The 25557-nt window shown below is 55.5% G+C and overlaps 9 protein-coding genes across 9 annotated transcripts; 6 read left to right on the top strand and 3 right to left on the bottom strand.

Moving 5' to 3' along the window:
* Positions 1-17: 17 nt before the first annotated feature.
* On the top strand, positions 18-1866 carry J3D65DRAFT_663542 (putative nucleoside transporter; the record flags this gene model as incomplete). The annotated part of the gene is made up of 3 exons (XM_066802677.1): positions 18-104; positions 161-457; positions 511-1866. 3 exons carry the CDS (start codon positions 18-20, stop codon positions 1864-1866), a joined length of 1740 nt encoding a protein of 579 aa, XP_066659518.1.
* Positions 1867-2356: 490 nt separating this feature from the next.
* On the top strand, positions 2357-4306 carry J3D65DRAFT_663541 (uncharacterized protein; the record flags this gene model as incomplete). The annotated part of the gene is made up of 2 exons (XM_066802676.1): positions 2357-3681; positions 3925-4306. The coding sequence occupies 2 exons, from the start codon at positions 2357-2359 to the stop codon at positions 4304-4306; spliced, it is 1707 nt and encodes a 568-aa protein (XP_066659517.1).
* A 670-nt stretch (positions 4307-4976) lies between these two features.
* J3D65DRAFT_13136 (uncharacterized protein) lies at positions 4977-6515 on the bottom strand. The gene has a single exon (XM_066793893.1). The coding sequence runs from the start codon at positions 6142-6144 to the stop codon at positions 5212-5214; it is 933 nt and encodes a 310-aa protein (XP_066659516.1). The 5' UTR covers positions 6145-6515; the 3' UTR covers positions 4977-5211.
* Positions 6516-6891: 376 nt separating this feature from the next.
* J3D65DRAFT_12849 (uncharacterized protein) lies at positions 6892-8502 on the bottom strand. Its single transcript, XM_066793868.1, has 4 exons — positions 7850-8502; positions 7601-7723; positions 7306-7533; positions 6892-7169 (listed from the first exon to the last, which is right to left on the bottom strand). Exons 1-4 carry the CDS (start codon positions 8298-8300, stop codon positions 6979-6981), a joined length of 993 nt encoding a protein of 330 aa, XP_066659515.1. The 5' UTR covers positions 8301-8502; the 3' UTR covers positions 6892-6978.
* An 873-nt stretch (positions 8503-9375) lies between these two features.
* On the top strand, positions 9376-11380 carry J3D65DRAFT_673041 (uncharacterized protein). The gene is made up of 2 exons (XM_066803521.1): positions 9376-9912; positions 9970-11380. The coding sequence occupies exons 1-2, from the start codon at positions 9826-9828 to the stop codon at positions 10975-10977; spliced, it is 1095 nt and encodes a 364-aa protein (XP_066659514.1). The 5' UTR covers positions 9376-9825; the 3' UTR covers positions 10978-11380.
* A 280-nt stretch (positions 11381-11660) lies between these two features.
* Positions 11661-14293, top strand: J3D65DRAFT_663537 (protein YME1; the record flags this gene model as incomplete). The annotated part of the gene is made up of 4 exons (XM_066802675.1): positions 11661-11690; positions 11752-11913; positions 11966-12074; positions 12135-14293. 4 exons carry the CDS (start codon positions 11661-11663, stop codon positions 14291-14293), a joined length of 2460 nt encoding a protein of 819 aa, XP_066659513.1.
* Positions 14294-14756: 463 nt separating this feature from the next.
* On the top strand, positions 14757-17877 carry J3D65DRAFT_12833 (uncharacterized protein). Its single transcript, XM_066793867.1, has 4 exons — positions 14757-15425; positions 15484-16084; positions 16137-16405; positions 16453-17877. The coding sequence occupies exons 1-4, from the start codon at positions 15219-15221 to the stop codon at positions 17674-17676; spliced, it is 2301 nt and encodes a 766-aa protein (XP_066659512.1). The 5' UTR covers positions 14757-15218; the 3' UTR covers positions 17677-17877.
* Positions 17878-18349: 472 nt separating this feature from the next.
* Positions 18350-22633, top strand: J3D65DRAFT_545819 (uncharacterized protein; the record flags this gene model as incomplete). The annotated part of the gene is made up of 2 exons (XM_066796788.1): positions 18350-21816; positions 22219-22633. 2 exons carry the CDS (start codon positions 18350-18352, stop codon positions 22631-22633), a joined length of 3882 nt encoding a protein of 1293 aa, XP_066659511.1.
* A 447-nt stretch (positions 22634-23080) lies between these two features.
* On the bottom strand, positions 23081-24774 carry J3D65DRAFT_643418 (putative P450 monooxygenase; the record flags this gene model as incomplete). Its single annotated transcript, XM_066802086.1, has 4 exons — positions 23081-23191; positions 23270-24283; positions 24335-24531; positions 24585-24774. 4 exons carry the CDS (start codon positions 24772-24774, stop codon positions 23081-23083), a joined length of 1512 nt encoding a protein of 503 aa, XP_066659510.1.
* Between the last annotated feature and the right edge of the window lie 783 nt (positions 24775-25557).

Here is a 25557-nt window from a genome sequence, read left to right as displayed (position 1 = left end):
AGGAGGGCCTCGCAACGATGGCCATGGACTTGATCAATCGAACCAATCTCCGGGTTGCTCAAAGCCGCATTGGAGAGTATTTCCGGCTGGAAAACAGTGGCCATGTAAGTCCATGCGAATCCGAGTCCGGTTCCAGGTCTTGGTCTGACGGGTTGAATAGGTCAGGGAACGCAAGGGATCGCGCTTTTTTACCGAAGTCCGGGCTGGCGCTGCGAGCTTTTTTGCAACAGCCTATATCCTGTCTGTCAATGCGAACATAGTATCCCAGACGGGCGGGACATGTGTTTGCCCGCCGGAAGGCAAACATGATCTGTGCGATAGCAACGTGGAATACATGCTCTGTGTACAGGAAATTCGTCGCGATTTGGTTACCGCTACTGCGGCCATCTCGGCTCTGACGAGCTTCTGTATGGGTCTTTTTGCGAACATACCAATTGTTTTGGCTCCAGGAATGGGCGTACGAAAGCCTTGAAGCATCTTCCGATGAGAAGGACATGCTGACCACATCAGATGAACGCATTCTTCACCTTCAGCGTCGTGGGCTACCATGGCTCAGGTCATCTACCTTACGAGTTAGCTTTGACCGTCGTCTTCGTCGAGGGGTTGGTGTTTGTAGGTCTGACCATACTTGGACTTCGACAATGGCTGGCCCGTGCGATGCCTCTCTGCATCAAGCAGGGAATATGCCCTGGCATTGGCCTCTACCTGACGGTCATTGGGCTGACCTATTCGAGTGGCATCGGTCTAATCACTGGAGCGCGGGAGACGCCCACAGAGATCGCTGGATGCAAGCCCGAGTACTTGGATCCAAACACAGGTCTCTGCCCAAGTGCTCAAAAAATGCGCTCTCCGACCATGTGGATTGGGATATTCTGCGGGGGCATGCTTACCACTTTTCTGATGATGTTTCGAGTCCGAGGCGCCATCATCATGGGGATCCTGTTGGTGGCCATTATCAGCTGGCCCAGGGGCACTCCAGTGACCTACTTTCCTTATACCCAAGTTGGAGAGGCAGCATTCGACTTCTTCAAACAGGTGGTGGCTTTCCATCCAATCAAACACACCCTAAACGCTCTCCAGTGGGACATTGCCGGCTACGGGACCGAATTTGGCGTCATGTTCATCACCTTCCTCTATGTCGCTGTGTTGGATGCCACCGCTGTCCTCTACTCCATGGCTCGCTTCTGCGACATTATCGACCCGGTCACCCAGGATTTCGAGGGTAGCGCCGTCGCTTTCCTGGTAGACGCCTTTGCAATCTCTTTCAGTGCGCTTTTCGGTCTGACTCCTGTCACTACCTTTATCGAGAGTGGTGCCGGAATCAGCGAGGGTGGCAAGACCGGTTTGACCGCAATAACCAGCGGCATTTGTTTCTTCATCTCTGTGTTTTTCGCTCCAATATTTGCCTCGATCCCTCCTTGGGCAACCGGATGCACTCTAGTCGTTGTCGGGGTACTCATGGCCAGCTCTTGCAAGGACATCAACTGGAGATATATGGGCGACGCGGTTCCGGCGTTCCTGACGATTGCGCTGATGCCTTTCACGTATTCGGTCGCTTATGGGCTCATCGCTGGAATATGCTCGTACATTCTCCTCAATCCGCTTGCGTGGGCCATTGACAAGGCATCGGGTGGCCGCATTTCACCGCCAGACTTGGAAAAGAAGGATCCGTGGACGTGGAAATTTGAGGGTGGTGTTTTGCCTCCATGGCTTTTGAGGGCTGCGCAGGGTAAGAAGGACTTCTGGCGAGAATACGACGCGGAGAGGGGGATTTCCGACAGCAGTGAGCCGTCGGGGCCAGTGGGCGCGAAAGCTGCTGAGGTCTCCGTTGCCTCCACCGAAGGGCATGGCCTTCACGGGCAGTGACTGGTGTCGTGTTCTAGGTCCCTCTGCAGCTGTGGGTTCAGACGGGTACCTGCTTGGAAGAGGCACAGTGGCTGCTCAAACACATGATCACCTGTCACTGTGGCAGCGCTTTGAGAGCATTCGTCCGATACTCCAGTTGATTTGCGCTCAATGTGGTAGAGGGCTGTCGTCCACCGCTGCAGCTAGTCCCAGGGAGTATTTTTTTCTCTCTGTATCACTGTGCACCCACTGCGAGCACGGGGGTGCCTGCCTTCTGGTGCGCGCCAGGCACCTGTCGTCCGTGACAGACCTCCTTCCCGGTCGACCTTCTCGACCTCCTGCGCCCCAAGATTGTCATCGCCCACCCTGCACCCAGACCCCCAATCCACGACACCACCGTCCACCTTCAAGCTCAGACTGTCAACCTGCAACCCTCTTCCGTCGCACTCTCATCAAATGCACCCACTTCTCCGTTGACGACGTCCCAATACCTGCTCACGGTACAGCCACCATGGCCAAGCGCAAGCGGGATAGCGTCACCATCTCTTCGGTTGAAGAGCTTCCTTTTCTGGCCGCTCGTTCTGCGAATCATCCCCCAAGATTCAACTCAAATCCTCCTGCGAGCTTCTACCTTCCGCAGCTTTCGGTACCTGGCATTAGGGAAAACAACGACTCGAATCTTCGAATTGCTTTCTTGTCTGGATTCAGTGTCAAAACCCTTGCCGCCGCCATCCAGAATCAATGCTCAGTCGACGTGGTCAAGAAGTACATCGCAAACTATCATGTCAAGGATATCGAGCAGATCAACAAAGATGGAGTCAGGCCGGTGGAGAGTATGGCATTGAATTGGCATGCGATATTTTTTGCGATTGAGCAAAATTGTCCCAAGCGACTGCGCGTACTTCTCGATATTGGAGCGGATCCCAACGCCATGTCCGCCTCAGAGCCTTCCCTGCCTGCCATTGTCTTCGCAATAATTTCAAGCAAGTGGACCCTCCGAGATCCAACTGAAATTGTCGAGACTCTTCTCGCATATGGTGCAAATCCGAACTCAATTCCAAAATTCTTCTGGGCCGATTTCTTGCAGGATCTCGACGCGGTTAGCATCAACAAAGCATCCATTGAATCGAGCCTCAGAGTTCACGGTCTTACCGTCGAAGATATTTGTACGGCCCCAAAATCCGCATGGATAACCGACCCGGGCATGAATGGCGCGCTCATCGACACGTTTCACCTTACGCTTCGCTACCTGTTCTTTCGAGCTTCTGAGATCCCGGACATCGGTCAACGCCGTTCAGAGGGATACAGAGCTTTCGACATGGAGAATTTGTTGCGTCTGCCGTACCACACTTTTCAAAAGGTCGCAAGCAAGCTCGTGGTGGACAACGTCTTCGCCCATCAATGCATGCAAACTAATTTGAAGAAGCCACTCGTGATGGCTTTCTTTGGCGACCCGGGGCATGGTCAAGTTGAGCTTGCGGAGGATATGAGCAAGCTTCTTTCGGTTCCTTTCAAAGCTGTTGACTGCTCTCGAGTCAAAAGCCGTCGCCAGCTCTTCACTGGGCCTCCCAAATTCCATCAACATCCAGACTCGGCCACACTCGATGAATTCCTCTCAAATGTGGCAGGCCAGCGCGCCATCGTCTTCCTGGACGACTTCAACGATCTCATGGAGAAGTGCCCCTACCTTGAAGGGGAGCTGCTTGACTTTTGGCAGTCTGGAATTCACGTGGACATGGTAACCGAAGAGATCATCGACACAAGCAAGATCATCTGGATCCTGAACACCAAGCTCGGCAAAGAAAAGGTCATGCGTGCCTTTGAACATGACTTGGAGTGCCAGCATGGGAGACCCCTGCGGCTTCTGCAAGACGCTCTGATGGATAAAGCCATTATATTTTGGGGGGCAAGTTTAACTTGAACCAACCGCCTTAAGAGACTAAAACTAATTGTCGAGATTTGACAGGAGGCTTACAAAACTATACTCCGGACCGTGGTTCCCTTCTTCATATTCACTATCGAGGAGCGAATCGTCGCGGTGCATAGGCTGCTACTTCAACTCTGTAACGATGTCCGTAGGCCCATCGACATGACCTTGGGTATCAATCGATACGTCGGCAATGTCCATCTCAGCATATCCAATGCCACGGCGATGTGTGAGCAAATTTCTGGGCGTCATTACGACAGAAGACTCGGTGCTCCTGCGTTTTTTCAGTCTATCGAAGAAATCAAGACCAAACTGAGCGCTGCACACACCCAGATCAAGGAGAAAACGGTCCCCACCTTGAAGTCATTCGAAATATCCTTGGGAGCCTCGCATGACAGCATTGACTTTGACATGGAGTCTGACACAGATTCCGACATCACATCGTACGTAGAGGGCAATTACGCGCCCTTTGTCTTGATCGTCACCGACAAGGGGCAGAAATCACCCAAACGCCTTGTCACACCCTACTACTAATATCATCGGTTCAAAAGAATTGACATCGCTCCGAAGGGACAGGAGATCAGAATGTAAAGCTCCAACTTGCTCTGTAGTTCTGGGTCTGAAATTGCAAGAAGGGATGAGGCTGGAATAATCGGAGATGGGATCGAATGCCCGAGAGTCGTGTGGAGGAAATGATCGTTCCTGGTTTTGCTGAATTTTGCTACTTTTCGAGGAGGCCCGTCAGAAGTTAGTCCAATGGGACAGAGTTCTCACCCAAAATACAAGACTTCATATTTTGATCCAGATGTGGATTGGCACATATGGAATACTGGAACAGAAATGGATCGGCTGAGAGTAGAAATAAAGGCTCGAAGGTCACAAACCCGGTTGTCAAGCCACTTGCAATTTGCTCCAAGGCGCCCGGTATTTTGCGGTTCTCATAGGTCAAGCCTCAAACCCTGGGACTAAGCCCTCGGAGTCCGGGTAGCACGGGCAAGTTGTTGCTCAAAAATCACCGGGTTCGTGGCTCCTGGCCAAAGAGAGCCTGGGGCTGGCTTGAATGATCCTCGTCAAGAAGCGGCCAAAGGCGTACGAATGCTCCCATCGCCTCCTACGGTTTTGTTGTTTGTGCCGCGACCTCTGTCACCAATTCTTGCTCGGTACACACACCTCAAGGCTTTGCTGTTCGGCAGGCCACGCCAATTTACCAGTGTGTCAGACTCCTCGCAACGCGCAGAAGGCCCGCTGAGAATTTTCGGATAGGTGCGAATGGTGACCGGCATACTAAACCATCTGAATTCTTCAGTTTGACTTACGAGACCAGAACGCCAGCGGGGACCCCATCCCATCATTCCGCACACAGAAGAGCAAGTCATGACTTCGTAAGCCAGCATTCCCAGCAAGTCCATAAAGTCCTTGTCATCGAACGTCCAAACCACTCAAGTCGGCTTGTTATCCTCAGACGCCGCATCCGCCTCGCCATCCAGCTGTCCCTGATTGTCCTTGCCGAGCCTGAGCTCCCGCAGCAACTCATTGACGCTCTTCTGTGGCTTCCTCTCCTTCTTCACCTTCGGAACCAACTCCCTCTCCGCATTGATCTTGACATCCGGCGGATCGAGCGTCGCGTTTGCCTCGGCGTCGTCCTCAAACTTGAGCACAGCCCAGCGGTATCCCATACTCTTGAGCCACTTGTCGCTGTCGCGGCGGATCTGCCGGACGTGGCCATACTTGTCGGGGATGCTCCACTTCTGCTCGAGCATGCGGACGAGGTCGACGCTGCGGGGCTCGAGGAATTGGATACGCGTCAGTTTGTGGTAGCCGATGAATCGCATGCCGCCCATTCGGCTTCCGACCTGCTCGAACACGGCGATGGCGCCGAGGTTCGGCTCGATTGTCGACTCGTGTGGTTTGGTCGGGGCCTCTGCATCTTGGTCGGGATTTTGCTGGTCGGGCGTTTGCTGTTGTTCTTTGTCCGCTCCATCCTCTGCGTTGGCGCTACCCGGCTTTTGCTCCTCTTCCACTGTCGCGCTGTCTTTCCTAGGTGCACCTGGGAGTAGGTGGAGGTTGCTCTTTGCGAAAATGATCTTGTCCGAGGACCAGCGCGGATTGGCATCGACGAAGAGAATGGCGTACTTCAGTTTGCCAGACTCGAACGAGGAGGAGTGGAGAGTGCTGTTGACGGCATCGGTGCCTCCAGCAGACTGGGCTGCGAGATCGACGGGGTGGAAATGATCGTAGATGTCGTGGACGTCAGGTAGATCTCGGCGGGGAACGGGGCCCGTGTCTGCAGGCGGTTCGACGTTCGAAGCATGCGGAAGAGCCGCTTGAGCAGCCTCCTGCTTCTTGCGCAGGGCCGGTGGGACGTAGGCCATCCTGCCAGGAGGCGAGGGCGTGGGTTTTGCGATGGTCGTTGTGCAAGTTGTGTCGGATGGCGGGGCAGCAGAATTGGAGTACGCGACGCGTCAAACGAATCGCGTGGTGCCATCTAGCAGTCCTTGACCAATCACCTTTCGCGAATCGGACTATACCCTTGTCAAAACTCATGCAACTACGTCTTCTCAAGGGTATTGCATTTTAGAACGCTCCCCTCTCAGTTGCTTTTGGGATGTTATATGTTCTTGTCCGCGATCCTTGAAAATCCATGAGACGTTTCTCTTGTCTACCCTCCATTCTTGCCGTAACCTTTTGCATCAACCCTGACCTCGATTTCCTGGAAGCTTTTAGAGCTCTCGAGGGGCGAAAACCCTTCGAAAATTGAGCCGAAATAGTAGCCACAAATTTACGACTTGATGATGACTTCGATAGCACTGGATCTCCTGTCGCGCAGAGGACAATGTGTCAATATCGGAGGACGAGCAGGGCTTCGAAGCTCAATCGATGGCGAGCTTTCAGGCTTTCTGGGGAACTGAATGAAAACCGCGTGCAAACACCCCTCTCCACTTGAATTCTCCACTTGAAATGAGAACACGAATGTCCAAACATCTCAAGGCGATGGTGGAGAACCGTAGATCCTTGACTAAGAACAGCCAACATTCATGGCAGTCCCAGCTGACGGGTGGCAAGTCCTTGGACCAATGCGAACCTCTTGACAAATTCTGAGCTGCAGAGCTGCGACATGCAGGCAGCCATAGTGGTTTCCATTATCCCAAAACTCCGAGGTTGGAAATGCAAAACCCTTAATTCAAATCCCACGCCTAATTTACAAATCAAAAAGTCGTCTTGTCCGCGACCTTGTGATGCACCGCCCACTCGCGCACCTTGTCAAAGTTCCTGCACACATGCTTGGACTCGTAATCCGGCTCAATTTTGCCGTCCGGACCGGTCTTTTCGTAAAAGGGCAGCACGCCCACGTCGGCCTCGCACATGAGCTTTAGCCGTAGAGCCTCGATGCAGTGTGCTTACTCGCAGAAGCAACGTCAGCCAAGATCACGGAAGGGGAATAGTTCCTCATGGTAGGCTTTTGCTGACAAGAATAGGAAGAGGAAGAGCGTTGGCGTAGGCGTCTCGACGTCGTCAGATAGGGCTGAACTTACTCATATGGTGCTGCAACTTTTCTTTGCCCGCCGCAATGTCTGTGTCATTGTGGTACTGTTCTAGATGCACGTACTTGCGGATCATGTTCAGACAGTGTAGCTGATGTACGACGGCTAGCTCTACGCGGTAACCTGTCTGCCCTGTATGCGAATCTGTTACCTGGAGTCGGTTCGGGGGCTTTCCGAGGCCGTGCTTAAGCTCCCATGGGCTAATCATTTGGTCGCCCACTGCAGCAAAGAAAAAGACGTTAGCAAGATCGGACGGAACCGCAGACTGGTGGGTGTGGAGGCCTACTGTGAAATGTAACGTGATCCCAGGCCTTATCCACCTCAGGACCGGCGCCTACGTAGGGCGTCACATTTCCCTTGGTGTTGTTGAAAACAGTATGTTGGTACTCTACTGCCGACAAAGCAGGTGCTGTAGATGGCGGGGTTTGTCAGCATCGAATCTGTACTGCCTACGTAAAAAAGTCTCCGCTGCTCACGCTGACTGCGCTTCACGTGAGAAGTAAGAGAGAGGGAAGAGCGAAACAGCGCGACTTACACCACGCATTGAACCTTTCCACATAACCCCGCGTGGCCGGCTCCACGGTAGCCGAAATGGCGAACAGCAGAACCGACACGGTCAACATGGCGCCGTGCAGCATCCACAACCACAGCGGGCCCAACGGCGTGTTGCGGCGCCAACCGAAAAGCCCTCCGGCGCCACCACCACCACCACCGAGCAAACGCTCTGACGCTCCTCCTGCTCCTCCCCCACCGCCTCCCCCGCGCCGCCGCGCCATCACATCGTCGCTGCCTCCGAACAGCGTCGACTCGGTGTCTTCAGAGGCGCGGTGATGAGGCTGGTTGTACTCATCGTCATAGTGCCGGTCCAGGCCGTCGAGCGAGTCCTTGTCGTCATCTGCGGCCCGCGCGCTGAAAATAGAGTACGTAGACACGTCAGCCGTGGCCTTGCGTAGGCCCTGCTGCGCAAGAGTCGTGGGCTCGATCATGGGGTATGACGACTGCAAAGGCTCCGGCCGATTGGATTGTGTCCGCACGTGCCGTCAGAAGGCCAACGTGGACGGTGTCCTGATTGCGTCGTTGAAGGATTGCGGGAGGATAGACTTTGGCTTAAGCGTGGTAGTCCAGAAGAGTACGTGTCGTCGAGAGCCGTGGTTATTGCAGGTGCGCCGTGAAGAGAATGATCATTGGAAGGTGGTGGAATGAGAACATTGACTGCGGAGAGAAAAGAAGCGCGAGGCATTGGTTTTACAATGCCAGAAAAGTCGAACCGCATAAGTTTGAGTTTACACAGGGCTGCAACAGGCGGACCGCAACCAATGAGGCTGCATAAGGTAATGATGGACACTTCATATTGTACCTGGCTGCTAAAATGCATCAGTCATCTGGTTTGTTACCAGCTGCCTTGCTGTTGAAGCGCGATGCGACGCAGTGGTTGGACGAGAAGGCTGGAAGGGCGTGGAGGCGCCGCTGAAAAAGCGACTTGAGACCGAGCTCTAACGGCGTCGAGACTGGACCGGGCGTTCGAAAGTGGTAATGAGACGGGCCGTGGTTTCAGCATCCCGATTTCCAGGAGCATACCCAAGCTCGGACAGAATTCCAGTTGCATTTGCTGCAGAGAATTCCATGGAAAAGATTCAACGTCGTTGGCCTTGGCGACATGGTGATGCTTGTGTTCGAGTGACGGGCCAAGCAACGTTCCTGCAACAAAGTGACATCCACAGTGCTAGGTGGGAAAATTGAAAGTTCAGACCAAAGCGAGTGTTGAAGGATTCTTGTCAAAGTCAGTCTAGCCTCGGATGTTACCGCATGCTTGGCAGTCTACTCTACGCAGCCCGTAATGTTGTGGTATCGAAGATTTAGTGTCCTTTGCTAGCATCCATTGTGGTGGTGCGGGCTTGCAATCCACCCAACGCTGCGACATCTGTCATAAGAAGCGTACGTGAATCTTGCGAATGACCAAATGGAAGAGTTTCGTCATGACGAGGCGAGAGTGCGCGTCCAGCACGACTATGACCAAATCCAAGCTCTTGAATAATTCGCGGAATCCTTCGCGATTCCCTCGTGTAATCATGTTCATCCTGCGTGAACCTTGGGAGCCGACGGCAGTCCGGGAGACGCACCCACCACAGGTCGACTGCTCAAGCACTGGAGGAACCGAGTATGGCGCGACGGATACGCATCTCCCATTGGCTGATGTGATCTGTGTCGCTGCATGCTTGACATACACGCTTTGCAGTCGAAAACTTTGCACTGTGAGCAGACCCCTCTAGGGCTCCCACGTGAAAGCAGACGCGTGGCAAGCAGAGGTGACGAATCTTTCTCATCCTCCAGTACTACAATCGGCGCTGCAGCTGTAGGACTGGAGACTGCATATAAGGCGTTGAAGTATCTGGATTGAAAGATCATCATCAGCATCCTCATCATCTCTTCTACAGCACAGCAACACACTTTCGCACTTCATCTTCATCTTCACTTCTCAAACCAACATTCTCAACCCCTCTAAACAGCAAAATGAAGTTCACCAACTCCGTCGTCGTCGGTTGCGCCCTTGCGGCCCCCATCGCAGCCCTGCCTGCGAGGAACAGCAATGGCGGTCCAGTGAGTAGTCCAACTTACCAATTCATTCTCTCTTCATCCAACTAATCCAAACATCAGGACAACTCCTCTCAAGCTACTCCCACTGGCCGTCTCGCCGCTCGTCAGGCGAATGAGATCAACGCCCTCCTCAGCGCCGTTCCTGCTGTCGAGACCGCCCTCGGTTTGGCGAAGCGCAACCCCCAGGACATCGTGATTGTCTCGGGTAGCTCTACCAGCACTTTCAACTTCTCTGGTGCTACCGTCACTCCCACGACCATTGTCCTCGGCAAGCGCCAGGCTGGTGTCACCATTTCTGGCCTCTCTGGCTCTGCATTGAGCGCCTTGGGTACTGCAACTGGCTCAGCTGGCTCAGTCCTCAGCGCTTTGGCCACTGCCACCCCCACTGTGTCCGTCGGAAGGCGTCAAGTCGCCATCTCTGGCTCTGCCATTGGCAGCCTTCTTTCTGGCTCCGGTGTTGGAACCATTGCCGTCTCCGGTGTTGCGACTCCTTCAGTCAGCCTTGCCAGGCGCCAGCAGGGCGGTGCTTCCACTCCAGTCTCCTCGTCGGACATCAGCGCCATCGAAGGTGTTCTTGGAGATCTTCTTGGCGGTGTTGTAAAGCGCCAGTCGAGCGGTCAGGGTAGCCAAGGTGGCAACAGCCAGGGCAGCGGTTCTTCGGGATCTAGCAGCTCGAGCTCCGGCAGCGAAGTGATCGCCGGCGCCACCCTTGACGGCTACACTCTTCAGCTCCTCGACAAGCGCCAGAACAGTGGAAACGGCCAAGGTGGCAACGGTCAGAGCGGCAACGGTCAGCAGAGCGGTAACGGCCAGAGCAGCAACGGCCAGAGCAGCAACGGCCAGAGCAGCAACGGCCAGAGCAGCGACGGTCAGAGCAGCGATGGTCAGAGCAGCAGCAGCTCCTCGGGCAGCAGCTCCAGCAGCACTACGCAAACCGAGGCTGACATCCTCAACGACATCCTCAAGCTCATCACCAAGCGCGCTGTCTCCCTTGAGGCCCGTCAGTTCAACACCTCCCAGATCCCTGGCAACTTGACCAACACCACCATCACCATCTCGACCAAGTAAACGCGTTGTATTCAAAAAAGTCGTTGTTGATGCTCCGGGGTGGTTGATAGAAGATGGGATACCGATGTGAATACCTGGTTCGTTTGAAAGCAACCTGTTTTTTTGGTTTTGAACTTGCACAAATAGTTGTACAGCAGCCTAATATCAATTGATTTTCATTTTTCTCCTGCAAACATTCTCAAAAACGATGCTGAAGACGGAGCCGATGAATGTAATGATTCGAGAGACAAGGAAAGAATGATGGGTAGGAAGAAGAAAAACTTAACCTCGAGCGCTTCGTCAGCATGGCTTATCAACTCGCCTAGACAGTGAAATGAAGATGTATCTGGAGAAGATAGTAACCAGGTGCATTCGAGAGATGGTGGATGATGAAGTCGTGGTCGAACGAGGCGGTAGAAGGAATGGCAGGGCGGCGGCTCTCGGCTGGCGGGCGTCAGTGCTCCGGGTCGATTGCGCGCTAAAATGCCAAGAAGCCCGTCACTAGCGGCCAGGCGCGCCGGTGTCCGCCACTCTCTCACGGTCAGTCTGCCTACATGACCCATCACCATCCCCATCATTGTCTAGTGGCGGGTTCGCCGTCTTTGCACGTTCGAGCCGTCTTTTCTACCGTTTTGAAATCCTCACACTGGTGATTGTCTTTCATTCATTTCCTTGCGGCAGAGGCCGCTGCAATCCACCTCAGCATGGCTTTCCAAACTCCGGTCAGTCTACAGGTATGTTGCATCACCCCAGCTCCCCCAAAACTTGGAGCGCAAGCTGACACTTGTCATAAAGGGAGTCGCATCTGTGACCAGAGAGATTTGGCCATCATTCTCTGCTGCCATTCGGACACCTTGGCGATCCTTGACGAGCCAACAACCGTCCTCTAGTCACGCTGAAGCCACCCGTCCCACTTCCGAGGCACACGAGCCTACCACCACAAACAATGTATCGCATGTGAGTAAACGGATGTTTAAAGGGTCCGTTGTATGGGGACTGATATTTGCAGGCTGCTGCCCCAGAACTCATGGCCTCTGTCCCGAGATCAGCTTTGCGATCCCGGGTGATGCCTCAGGTCCTGGGACCTGCACCAACAGCGGCTGGCATCTTCTCTCAAGGTCTGTGTTATCATTGTGGAGCCTGAGCAGTATTGGGGACTCGCAGCTAACACAAAGTAGTCTCTTCAACAGCCTTCCGGTCCATGAGCCCTCACCTCTTCTCTAAGTCGTCGTCCAACACAACTCGGTTCTATTCTACGCATACTACTCTCGGTCCATTCCGCCTTGGTGCGATTCCTCAATCGCAAAAGTTCGGACTCGCTCAACGCAGATCATTCTTCGGCAGCTCCAACAGCGCGAACGCGTCACAAAACGTCCTCGCGCACATGGAACAACAGGCAAACAACAACCCCCAGAGCGCCTCCGCACAGAACGCCTTCTACGCCGCGCTTCTTCGCGCCAACCTACCACAGTTCGTTGTCGCAAGATATGAGACTGGGCGATACGCTACGAACTCCTCGTGCGACGCAATGTATGCTCGAGCACTGGAGAAGCTCGGTCAAACAGAGAGCGCTGTTGGTCAACAAACCCACACGAATGACATGGGCCATTCCTCTGGACTTTCCAAAGAGGGTCTACAAGCGATCGGTCAGGCTGTTGGTGCCCGCGTCCGCGGTTCCAATGTGGCGACGGCGCGGACTGGCAATGGCAGCAAGACAACTCCCCTTCATGTCGTCGTCGAAGAAAAGGGCGGAAGATTTTTGAAGTGGTTCAAATTCCTCGCCTGGGTTTTGGTATCTGTCTGGGCAATCCAGAACGCGTTCCTGCTCTTCGTGGATTTGACAGGCGGGCTTGCACGACGCGGCGCCTCCAAAGACATGGAAGTCAAGCCACAAATGCAAAAGACCCGCTTCCGCGACGTCCATGGTTGCGACGAAGCCAAGGAAGAACTCCAAGACGTGGTCGACTTTTTGAAGAACCCTGGTAAATTCAACAACCTCGGCGGCAAACTTCCAAAGGGCGTTCTCCTCGTCGGACCTCCTGGAACCGGTAAAACTCTTCTTGCTCGGGCTGTCGCCGGAGAGGCAGGCGTACCATTTTTCCAAATGTCCGGAGCTGAATTCGACGAAATCTATGTTGGCGTTGGCGCAAAGCGGGTCAGAGAACTCTTTGGTTCGGCCAAGTCCAAGGCACCTGCGATTGTCTTCATCGACGAACTTGACGCCGTAGGCTCCAAGCGCAACGAACGTGATAATGCGGCAGCCAAGCAGACACTCAACCAGCTTCTCACCGAACTCGACGGTTTCGAGCAAAACTCGGGCATCATTCTCATCGCAGCCACCAACTTTCCGGAACTGCTTGACAAGGCTCTTGTCCGACCCGGCCGATTCGATCGTCACGTTGTGGTTGATCTCCCAGACGTACGTGGTCGCATTTCCATCATCGCGCACCACATGCGCAAGGTACAGGCCGGCACTGATGTGGATCCCCAACTGCTTGCGCGCGGGACTCCGGGCTTCAGCGGCGCAGAGCTTGAAAACATGGTCAATCAAGCTGCTGTACACGCGTCCAAGAAGAGGCAGCAAAGGGTTTCGATGCTAGACTTTGAGTGGGCCAAGGACAAAATTCTTATGGGTGCCGAGCGCAGATCTCGATTTATCCCCGAGGATGAGAAGCTTGCCACGGCTTACCATGAAGGTGGCCACGCTCTCGTGAATCTTTACACAAAGCACTCAGAGCCCCTGTACAAGGCAACAATCATGCCTCGCGGCCATGCACTCGGACTCACCATGTGGCTTCCCGAGATGGACAAGTACAGCAAGTCAAAGGCACAGTTTCTTGCGCAGATTGACATGTCCATGGGCGGAAAAGCGGCCGAGGAAATCTTCCATGGCCCGGACCACGTAACGTCAGGAGCATCAGAGGACATTCGACAAGCCACCAAGATTGCTTACGCCATGGTGACGCAGCTGGGCATGAGCAATCTCGGCAACATTGATTTGAAGAGTCAGTACCAGCTCCTGTCGACAGACACGAAGAACAAGATTGAAGCCGAGGTCCGCAAGATTCTGGACGAATCTTACGAGCGGGCTCGCAAAATCCTCGAAGAACGGCGGACAGAACTCGATCGCCTGGCAAAGGGGTTGGTCGATTATGAGTGCCTTAACCGAGAGGAGATGGAGAAGATCATCAAGGGAGAGAAGTTGCCGGAGAAGCCCAAGAGCGACGAGGGGGCGCCCATCAAGCTTCCGGAAATGTTGATACCAAAGATTCCTGGTGGAGGACATGAACCGGGCCCGCCGTCGGCGCCGGCGCCGGGGACAAGCATTTCCGGGTAGGGGCATGGGCAGCAAATGAAGATGGGAGGAGGAATGTTGAGTCGTCGGAGGGCGAGAATGTGGTTTTCATTAATTGATGCTCCCACTTTGAAAAGCGAGTGAGGATGCGGGTCGGGTTCTCTCTTCTCTTTTTTAAGTTTTTGTTGCGTCTTTGGCGTACGCTCGACATTGTAAGTACCTGGTGGCGTAGCAGCAAGCGAAAGAATGGCTCGAGTAGTTGAACAATCCATAGAAGGTTCCAGGGTAGCGTACAAGCTCCGTGCGGCGCGCGGGCGACGGGAAGCTCGAGCTCGAGCTTGACCGATGGGGCCAAGGCCGGGGAAAGGGAAGTCAGCGCTTCGACACCGCACCCCACCGGCGTGCGCCAAGTGATCTCACAGAGACCGTGGGTGCGTCTTGTTGAGGCAATCCTGCTGCGCCGTCTCTCCCACTATCTTACTCGACAACTCTCACATCGCCTACCACCACCGGCACCAGCATCTTTGCCGCGGCGCATCGCACTGGAGCCCGTTGCGCTTGCGCTACACAAACACCGTTGCATCCATATCTGCTCCGCTCGCGACTTGCCCGGCTGTGGGGATTCGACCACGGCTTCGTCGCGCGTACATCTTTCTCTACCGAAATTTTCTGCCTTCTCTGCTCCGCCACCTGTTTGCCACTTCTTTCGTGCGCCTTCTCGTCCCTTCAAACGCCGTCGTGCAACCACTAGCGAGCATTGGACTAAACAAGGCAACCGGCATCCTGGCATCACACGACCTCTCCATCCCGACCTCAACACCACCGCGTCGTCTTGTCGACGCCTCTCAACCGGCAGCCCCAATCCTTCCTTCAACCATCATTTAGCATTTGACCCCGACGCTCGATTCTTATTCCAACCTGACCGGCCCCGGCTTTCCCTCCACTTGCTCCCCAGCAATTTTCCAACATGCCGCAGGACGGGGCCCACGTTGGCCAAGGGCGAAGAACGATGCGTAGGAAGCTGGCGCCCATGAACAACGTGGTCTACGACGTTCTCCTATGGATATTTTCCATCCTCGTCGACCTCTTCTTTCGCGAAGTACACCCGCGCAGCTCGTGGAAAATCCCACGCAATGGTCCCGTCATCTTTGTCGCTGCCCCCCACGCCAATCAGGTACGTCTGCTTCGCAAGCGGCTCTCGATCATGTCCACTGACAATTATTTCATTCAAGTTTGTGGATCCTCTTATCCTGATGCGTGTCGTCCGCACCGAAGCTCGTCGACGAATATGCTTTCTCATAGCAGAAAAGTCAATGCGTCGAAGGTTCATTGGCTGGTTCGCGCGCAACGTTGGAGCTCTCCCCGTGGGCAGAGCAATGGACAGTACCAGGCCTGCTCAGGGCAAGATCTATCTCCCCGATCCTGTAAACGATCCGACTCTTGTGCGTGGTGTCGGTACAAACTTTGAACAGGCCGACTTCCAAGTTGGTGGGCTCGTTGTTCTTCCTTCCGTCAACAATACATCGGCAAATTCGGAAATCATGGAAATACACGGCCCGGAAGAGTTGAGGGTTAAGAAGCCGTTCAAAGGAGCCGTTGCCCTCCAGCAGTTGACTGGGCGCGCCGACGTTAGCGAAGATGGCAGGTTCATGAACGCTGATGCGAAACCCGGGCCAGCAGAAGGGTTTTCTGGCATCAACTTCAAAGTTGCCCCAAAGGTTGACCAAACTCTTGTTTATGACGCCGTGTTCGAGAAGCTCAACGACGGTGGTTGCGTGGGTATTTTTCCTGAGGGCGGTAGCCATGACCGCACAGAACTCCTGCCTTTGAAAGGTGCGTACAATTCGGAAAACGAGGCTTCTTCCTGGTCTAACAAGTTGCATAGCTGGAGTCGCCATCATGGCCCTGGGCGCTCTCGCGGCCAACCCTGAAAGTGGCCTGAAGATTGTTCCTGTCGGCATGAACTACTTTCATGCACACAAATTCCGTTCGAGGGCTGTAATCGAATTCGGTACGCCGGTGGACATTCCCCAGGATCTCATTGAGCTTTACAGAGCCGGCGAACGCAGGGAGGCAGTCGGAAGGCTGCTCGAACAAGTTTACAATGCGCTCGTCGCAGTCACCGTCACTGCTCCTGATTACGACACCCTGATGGTACGTGTGAAATGGCGAACTCCTCATGCCTTGCTGACAATGAATAGATGATCCAAGCCGTACGTCGCCTGTATAACACAAGAGGCAAAAAGCTCCCGCTTCCCATGGTCATCGAACTCAACCGCCGGCTCGTCAAAGGCTACGAAAGATACAAGCACGACCCCCGTATAATCAAGCTGAAGCAGTCTGTCCTTTCTTACAACAGGAAGCTGATGATGCTCAACATCCGGGACCACCAGGTCGAGTACGCGAAGCTTTCAATTCATAAGGTGATATTTATGCTACTCTACCGGGTCAGCAAGTTGCTGCTACTTTCGGCCGGTGTGTTGCCTGGTCTGATCCTGTTCGCTCCGGTGTTTATCGTCGGAAAGCGCATGTCGATCAAAAAGGCTAGGGAAGCCTTGGCGGCGTCGACGGTCAAGATTCACGCCAGAGATGTCGTGGCTACCTGGAAGTTGCTTGTTTCGATGGTAGTCGCACCCGTCTTGTACACGCTCTACACGGTGATCCTCACCTGGTGGACGTATCGCAACCGGGTTTGGGGCTGCGTTCCGGAGAACGTGCCACTCTGGGCCGTCGTTGTGTTTGGATTCGTCTTCTTCCCGTCCATCACATACGCCGCCCTTCGATTCGGTGAGGTCGGGATGGACATTTTCAAGTCTCTGAGGCCGCTCGTGTTGTCTCTCAACCCCTCGTCGAGCAACTCGCTGCACAAGCTGAGATTGACCCGGCAAAACCTGGTGCACGAGGTCAACGACGTGATCAACGAGCTCGGTCCCGAAATGTACCCGGACTTTGATCATGCGCGCATTGTAGCTGATCCGTTCCATGACGAGGCGCCCAAGCGCGAGCCTGTCAAGCGTCGCGATAGCGAGTACTCTGTCGAGTCGCTTGCGTCGTCACCCAGCATTACGGACACAAGCATGGGCGGCGGATTGACAGCCGATGGACACCTGCCGCGAAACGAGTCGTTCAAAAACTTGGGCAACATTGCGCTCTTTGCAACGAGACCAACGACACCAAGCAAGCCGCGATCAAGGGCAAACTCGAGCGGTGGGCTTGCAGGAAGTGGTGGGTTTCCGCTGCAGGGATTTAGCACGCTGGACAGTAAGGGGGGCTTTGAGGAGGTGAGCAAGAAGATCAGGGGGGCGATGAAGGAGAGGGGCCAGCGGCGGAGGAGCAGTAATCCGAATAATGACTGGGAGATTGGAGGAGGCAGCGGGACGACGACGCCGGGAAGCGAGGTGGGTGTGAGCAAGAAGGACAGGTAGCGAGCGAGCGAGGGGGGTTCCTTTTTGCGTAGAGCGTGGTGTTTTTGGCGCACGGCTGCTTGATACATACCAAGGGCAATGCATGAATGTAGGGCTGGCACAAGCGAACGTTGCAGCATGCAGTGACTGCGGTAGAGCTGGTCCCGGTCTGGTCTGGTTTGGAGTGGACGGACGGACGTGGTCGGCGGCATGCTCCCTCCCGCTTCCCGCGCCGCAGCGTTCCCTCGAGCCAAGTCATTACCTCACAGCTGGTCCTGGACTCCCCGCTGCCAGTGCCAACAGACAGCGCACGAGCTGAAGACGTACCAATCTTTTTGGTTGTCGGTCCGGCCCTTTTCCCTCCACCGTTGACCTCGTTCCAGTCGTTGCAACAACCAAGCTCCAGCTCGCTCTCGCTCTCGCTCCCGCCGCCATTTTGCTGACAGCCGACTGCGGAACGGGACGATGAATGCTGACGCAAGACTACACCTGCCGCCGCGCTGATAGCCCAGGGCAGTGCGAGAGGACTAGACTTCACTGCCAATAGGTCCCCGTTGAGAAACGAGACGATTGCGCGGCGCACATACATCATCGCCTCTTTTTCTGGGTCGTCCCGCGCGCCTTGCGCCGACTGCCAGCGCCACCAGGCCTCGAGACAACACCTCCCTCCTCTGCTCGACGGTCCTGAAGCGTCATGGCTCCCTCCAACGTCTTTTCCTATCTCCGCCCGCACCACAAGCGGACGCATTCGCACCCCAGTTCGCCAGAGCCGCAGCTGGCTGCCAACTCGATAGCCAACCCCGCCCCGCTCCACGATGTCCTGAGCACCACCCCAACTTCTGCTCCCCGCTTCAACTCTGGCGACACCTCGACCAGCCATACTAGCTCCCCCTTGAGCCCCTTTGCGCCCAACCTGCCGACCTTGACGAGAGTGGGACGCCGCTCGAATCCCCCGGATCCGCAAAAGGTGACAAACTCCGCCGCCAAAGACCATGGACACAACAAGAGACATAGCATGAAGGAGGACACTCTGCAGGGGAACATCTTTACCGGGAGCCGTGGACAAGAACAGGTCAAGCCAAGCCCCGATTCGGCCATACCGTCCGAGGGCTGGAGAGATTCAGGTGCGGGCAGAAACGCACCTACCGGGCTGAGGACCAAAGGGCAGAGCGCATCAAATGCCGCTCCAAATGGTTCATCACCGGCGCACGCGTCATCGAGAACGCTTGCTGAAACTACCGCACCGACCAACTCATCGTTTACGACCAGCCAGCTTTCTGTTGCATCTACCGCGCTTCCAGAAAAGGAAAAGAATCCAGGTTCGATAAAAACACAGGGTCCCCCACAATCAAGCAAGAGTGGAAAACGAGCCTTGAATCTTTTGAACCCAATGTCCCTTTTACTACGGCGCAGGTCTGCTCAAGCGCTCCAGAATCTTTCCGAGGAGAGTCTCGTCAGTCACCGCAACCATGTCGTCCCAGCAATGTCCCTCGGAGACGATTTTGACCCAAGTATACGTGGAAACATTGTGCACGACTTCAGCGCCCCGAAGCCCCGAAGGACTCAATCTTACGACATTTACACTCTTTCACAAGGACGTCGAAAGGACAATCGCGACGACGAGAGTCCTTCAAAGCGTGACCGCTCACACACACCCGTATTCAAGGAGGAATTTGATGCTCCCGAGGCTGACGATAAGAAGCGACAATCTGCGATTAGAGCGGAAGAACTGGCGAATCACGACTTTCTGGCGCGCAACGCCGTCCCGAGTGAATCTGGGCACGAAGAGCCGTTTCCGCCATTCGGAAGACATCCAGCACAGCCCCCACTCCTTTCCCGGAGATCGGTTCCTCCGCCATTGGACCAAATCCCCGTCAGAGAAGACGCAACAGGCTTGGCAACTGTCCCCGAGGCCAGTCCACGTTCCCCTGACAGTGATACAAAACGATCAAATGCGACCAAGACACCACCCTTGAGCCGATCGCGGGCGACTTCGGTCGCCGACTCGTCATTCCAGTCAGGACTGCCCACGCACATGACGAGCCGAGCGTCGCGGTTCAGCTTTCAGATTGGCGGCGTAGATTCGGCGGCACAAGAGAAGCTGCTTGAGGAAAAACACAGAGAAAGATTTGCGAAAAAGTCGAGAGACAACATTGGAGATGACTTTGGTGACGCGGAAGAGGACATGTATGATTATAATAACATGGACGATGATTTTGGTGGATATGAGGAAGAGATTCCAACCATAGGAGTGGAAGATGATGGTTTTGGAGGGGTTGAGCGGCCGGGACTTTCTCCCGGATTGAGCAATCTGGACTTCAACTCCATGGTCGTGGGTTCGCACGTGGATGAAGTGCTAGGGCCCATGACGGGAACTGCAGACCCTGGATCAAGGGAAGAAGAGGGACCGCAAAATGCTGGGTCCAGGACGAGTGGTGTGGAGATGCAGGTAGGATACGGTGAGCACGTGGCCATGGACGCCGGCAGCGACGGTGCTGGAGGCATGCGAATAAGTCTGCAACCCGACGACGACTCAGAAGTAGCGACTGGAGACCACAAGCCTTTCCAGTTCGACGACGACGATGACTTGTACTTTGACGACGGTCTCATTGGCGAACCTGACCCACCTATGGAGGGCGAAAAATTTGACGAATCCGTATTCGACGACCCGGAGCACCATTTGTACGAGCGTCGTCCTCCTTCTCAAAAACTCCTACCAACGCAAAGGACGGAAACAATGCCACCAGAATCCGATGAGGATCAAAATGAACTGGAGGATGAGCTCAGCCCAGCCCACTATGCTCTGGCGCCACATCCTTCAGTCCGCGGCAAGAAGTCTGCCTTTCAAGCCGCGGAGCCTTTCGATTTCAACAGTTCCTCATATCACAACGCTCTGGCCGACGCGCTCAACCAGGCAGAGGCTGACGGGCGCTTCGTCCGCAAGAACAGCATTGCAACCACAGATGTCTCTTTTCCGAGCAGAGAGGACGAAAACCATGAGAATGGAGAAAATCGGAATCAGATGAAGGAGAGGGAGCGTGATTCGCAACATCCGAACGCCGGATTCATGCCTGACTCTGCACGCGGCAGCTGTCAGGTGGAAACGCTCAACTCTGGCTCTTTTGAAGACATGGGCGCCTTGGATTCGCCATTCAGCCCGGACCCGTACGACGTCGGATTTGACGATTATGGAGACTACGAGAGTGGTCTGGAAGACGACCCCATCATTGCTGCCGCCAACGCGGAGGCCCTGGCAAACGATTACGACGGCGAATACGGCTCCGAGTTTGGGTTTTATGCTTCGTCCTATGGCAACTCGCAGACCGGACCTGGCGGATACTTTGGGCCTCGTGGTGTCGATGCAATAGGCCGCAGTGCCAGTGGCAGGTATGCCGTCAGGGAGCCCAACTTGACTCCCATCACGGAGCGTTCCGAGTATTCCACGCGCAACTCGTTTATTGGAATGGGCCACTTCGCTGGCCCGAGCAGTGCTCCAGGCAGCCAGGCTCAAAACTCTGCTGGTGCCGTACCCTCGCCTGGATTCGCGCAGTTCGCTCGCACCAGCCCCTATGGATTTCCTCCAGGCACTGAAGACGACTTTTCCGATTACGACATGAGCTTGGAACAGCTCATGCGGCTGAGGAAAGGTGCTTTTGGGGGCGCTGGAAGCCCGGCCGGGAGCACGTCGAGCAGCCCGAGAAATAGCAGTCCGATGAGCTTTCTTCCTGGATGTTTCTCGGGACGTGGCAGTAGCCCTGTGGCTACCAGAACCAAGAGTTCTCTCGATACCTACGCTGAAGGACTGCAAGAGGTCGAGGAGAGCCCGGATGAAACGAGCTCGACGCAGGCCCAGGCTTCGTCGGCATCGCAATCGGACGCCAACAGAGTTGATCTTTCGCCTGATACCAGCTCTGCAGACGACGGAAGTCCTCGGCGTACTTCGGCTCCTGTGCAGATATACGGGGTACCTCCTCAAAGGCACTCTGGTTATGATGCCTTCATGCCTGACCACCCTGGCGCGATACCGCTCTCTGTTCCAGCATCTGCCATCTCCACCAACTCGAACTCTTCATTCAGTTTTAGCCCGGCTGTCCAATCTGCTCGGAACTCGACTTCGGGCCTTGCCGTATCCCCGACTCTCAGCGTTGCTGCTCCTCTCCTGTCTCCTAACGCTGGACCAACGTCCCACCCACAGCAGCCTCCGCCACCTTATTCCCCCTTGGATCCGCAAAAGTTCCTTTCTCACGAGCCTGACGCCCACCAGACTCAACGGTCTACGCTCCACCTCCCCCTCCACCAACATACCCGTACACACTCGCAACCCCTTCCTCAACTCCAGCCGATCTTCTCCCCGCTATACTCGCCGGCCCCGACAAACGACACCACCACTTCGACGACCTCACGCTCGGCCAACGACACAAGTTCGACCGCCACGACCCCTGCCAATCTCTCACCTCAGCCCTGCATCTCAGGCTTCCACCATCAAAATCCCCTGATGGAGCTTTCCGCAGCAGCTGCCGCCGCCACTGCGCCGCCCCCCTACCATCGCCGCGGCAAGTCCAGCGGCTGCATCGTTGGAAACGCCCCGCCGCTGCCAGCGCCGACGTCTCAACCGCAGCAGCTGCCGCCCACGCCGCCCACGCGTCCGTCGCACAGCCGCAACAACAGCGCCAGTGCAGATCACGTTACCTACGTCCGCGAGCGCGTCGTCGAGGACGATTCCCGCCACCACCAGCAGCAACAGCAGCTGCCCTTTGTCGGCGGCCGCCCTGCTACTATTGCGGCGCCTGGCACGGGCAGCGGTGCCGAGGCAGCGGCTGGCGGTGGCGTCCGCGATGGCAGAGGCTTCTTCGCTGACGGCGCGACAAAGGGCGCGGAGCGCGAGGTGTACCGGTGGGTGTTGGAACGGCGGCGGACCAGCGGAACGGGCGAGATGGAGTTGGTTGGAAGGGAGGTTGTCGAGGGCGGCAGGATCTGAAGTTGGTTTTTGGCTTGTGAGCGGACCGTCAGAGCATAGGCTGGATTGAGGCGGGTTTTCTTGTTTCCTTTCCCCTTTCTTTTGTACACATTTTCCTTTTTCTTTTTCCTTGGAGGCTTGGAAGGGTGGCTCGCTGTACTTACTCGCACGCTTAATACCTCGACTCGACTACTTAGACGGATCATCTTGGGATGGAGGGACGCAGGGATGGGAGGGAGCATGGACCAAATAGACCACTCGTGTCTCTGTCTTCTCCCTCTTCCTCTTCGCGCGATTGCAATGGCTGGCAGGAGGGAGGAGAGGGCAAAGTACATGTAGTCAGTGAATGTCATAACATGAAACTGGGCGCATCCAAGATGTGTCTCGGCTTGTACATGTCGATGCGCATTCCTATTCTTCTTTGCTACCAATTTACAGCCACACAGTCCTCCACTTCTTCGCCATCAACTACTGCAAATCATCCCACTGCGCCTGAATACCAAAGTCCCTCTGCTCCTCCGCCCCGCTATCCGTCTGCGTCTCGGCGACCGGCGCCGACCCCACGGCAGGGGCCTCGCGCTCCGTAATCCGAAAGTCCATAGCATTGTGCAAGAAGAAGCCAAAGCAGAGACACTCAGGCTGGACATCGGGGCGCACGACGTGCCAATCAAAGCGGAGGACGAGCTCAGCCAGCGTCTTCTCGAGCTCGAGGCTGGCGAGCGGACGGCCCAAGCAGCCGAAGCGGCCGTAGCCAAAGACGAGGCCCTGAGCGTCGAGCATGCGGGCCAGCTTGGCGTCGTCGGGCTCGTGGAGCCAGCGCTCCGGGCGAAAGACGTCGGCGTCGGGCCCGAAGATGGATGTGTCGTGCATGAGGCCCCAGCTGTTCCAGCCGACGTGCGTGCCGCCGGGGACGAAGCGGCCGTCTGGGAGCACGTCGCCGCCCGGCGGCGCCTCCTTGGCTAGCTGCGCGACAATGGGCGGGAAGACGCGCAGGCCCTCGCGCACGCAGGACTGCAGGTAGGGCAGGCGGCGGGCCTGCTGGTCGGAGAGGACGGGGCGGTCGAGGCGGCCGGCGGCGAGGGCCGTGTCTAGTTCGTGCCGTAGCTTGGTCAGGATGCTCGGGTTGGTCGCGATGTTGTACAGAGTCATGCGGATGCCCGAGGCGGTGCTGTCGCTGCCGACGGTGATTTGGATGAGAGTTTCCGACTCGAGTTGGGTTTTGCTGAAGCCTTTGGACACGAAGGACCCCAGCATGTCTTTGCGCACGACTGGGGTGCTGCCGAAGCGCTCGCTCACGACGTCTTGCGCGAACGCCATGGCGCGGCCCATTCCGGATTTTGAGGTTGCGTCTGGAAGCAGCCTCTGGATGAAGGGGATGCGCAGGATGTTGTTGATTTCGGGGTACAACATCAGAATGTGCATAAAGGGGAATGCTTCTTGAATGTGCTCAATGTACCCAAAGGGATCTGCGTTTGACTCCATGAAGCCAAACTGCTTTCCAAAAGCCACCGTCGAGATGACATCCAGGGTGAAGAAGGTGGTGATGCGGGCAAGGTCCGCCTTGACGTATTTCTTGTCCGAGGAAAGGTGGTGGGTTTTGATAAAGTCGAACAGTTGGACTAGGCACTCGTCGACGCTCTTTTCCAACGGAGTGGTGTCTTTTCCCGAGTACTATATCATGGGTCAGTCTCCCGGAGAATTGTGAACACGGGTTTGACGTACCCCAGGCGCCAACGACTTGCGGAACTTTGCGTGCGAGACCTCATCCCTCAGACTGACGACGTTGTCAAGTTTGGGGTGAAGGCGCAGTCCATTGTACCAACTGGAACGAGTGTATGTGCTGTTCGCTGCGCTCATGCGCTTGATGAGGACTGGATCTCTCGTCAAAAGGTGGTTTGGTCCGATGCGAGCGGTCGACCCTATAGTCAGAGTTAGATTTGTGCCCAGCAGGGCTTGGTATTTGAGTACTTGCCATAGTTTTCCCCGAGACGATTGTAGTGAATGTGCATGTCCCCAGAAGAGTCGACCCGGGCTTGATACAAGCGCGAGAAGCCAGCGAGCCAAGGGCCCTTGAAGTGGCTTAAGGCATAGTACCTTTTGATCAAACGAGTGACATAGACTACCACGAGTCCCGCGATTAGCAAGGTGCTCAGGGACGCCATGGCTCAAAAAGCAAAAGGCTTAATGGAAAGTTGGCGGAGAACAGGAAATGGAGGCAAAAGAGCAAACGTGAAGAGAGATTTTGGCGGAAGTAAGCATGCGCGACCCTGCATAGATCCATGGCCATGGCCATATGGCCTTGCGGGGCTTGTCAGCAGGCAGACGGTGACGGAGAGCAAATCAAGTCGAGTTTTTTATCAACTGAGCATGCAAGCACGGAGTCAAGGGTCAAGATTTGGACTGGCGCGGGGGCCAATACAGACATGTCCCATTTTTCTTCGTTCAGCGTCGGAGGACGCTCGAACAGTCGATTTCATGAAAAGATGGGTGCCCAAAAGAGGATTTAGTGACGGGCCAAAGAAAGGGAGTTTGATGTGTGCACAAAATGGGAAGTTGTTCGGTCGGTGTTGATGCCAAGGAAGAGCTCCTGCGCCACGCCACACGAGGCCGAGCAGCCGATTTCCCCGCAACGAGCCGGAGGTGGCGGTGCAGCGACGGTGCCTTTCCCGCACGACAAGCCCGAGCCCGAAGAGTCCGGCGAAAGCCGGCGAAGAAGAGTCAGTCGTTGGAAAATTCAAAGGGATGGATTCGTTTGATGACGGTGACGCGATAAGGGTTGAGCGGATGGATAGGGTCAAAGAGACCTGACACCGTGGTGGACGGGCGCGTCATTAGCTACGGGCGGAGGGCGTGGGCCCGCGCGCGCGTGATAAGACTGGCTGCGAACGTCATCGACTGCCGTGCGCTGAGCTGAGGTGGTGAAGCTCCTGAAGTCCCTCCCGTCG

The sequence above is a fragment of the Phyllosticta citribraziliensis genome, assembly GCF_038025025.1.
Source record: "Phyllosticta citribraziliensis strain CPC 17464 chromosome Unknown J3D65scaffold_1, whole genome shotgun sequence".
In the NCBI taxonomy this organism is placed as follows: domain Eukaryota; kingdom Fungi; phylum Ascomycota; class Dothideomycetes; order Botryosphaeriales; family Phyllostictaceae; genus Phyllosticta; species Phyllosticta citribraziliensis.
This window is presented reverse-complemented; position numbering and strand designations above follow the sequence as displayed.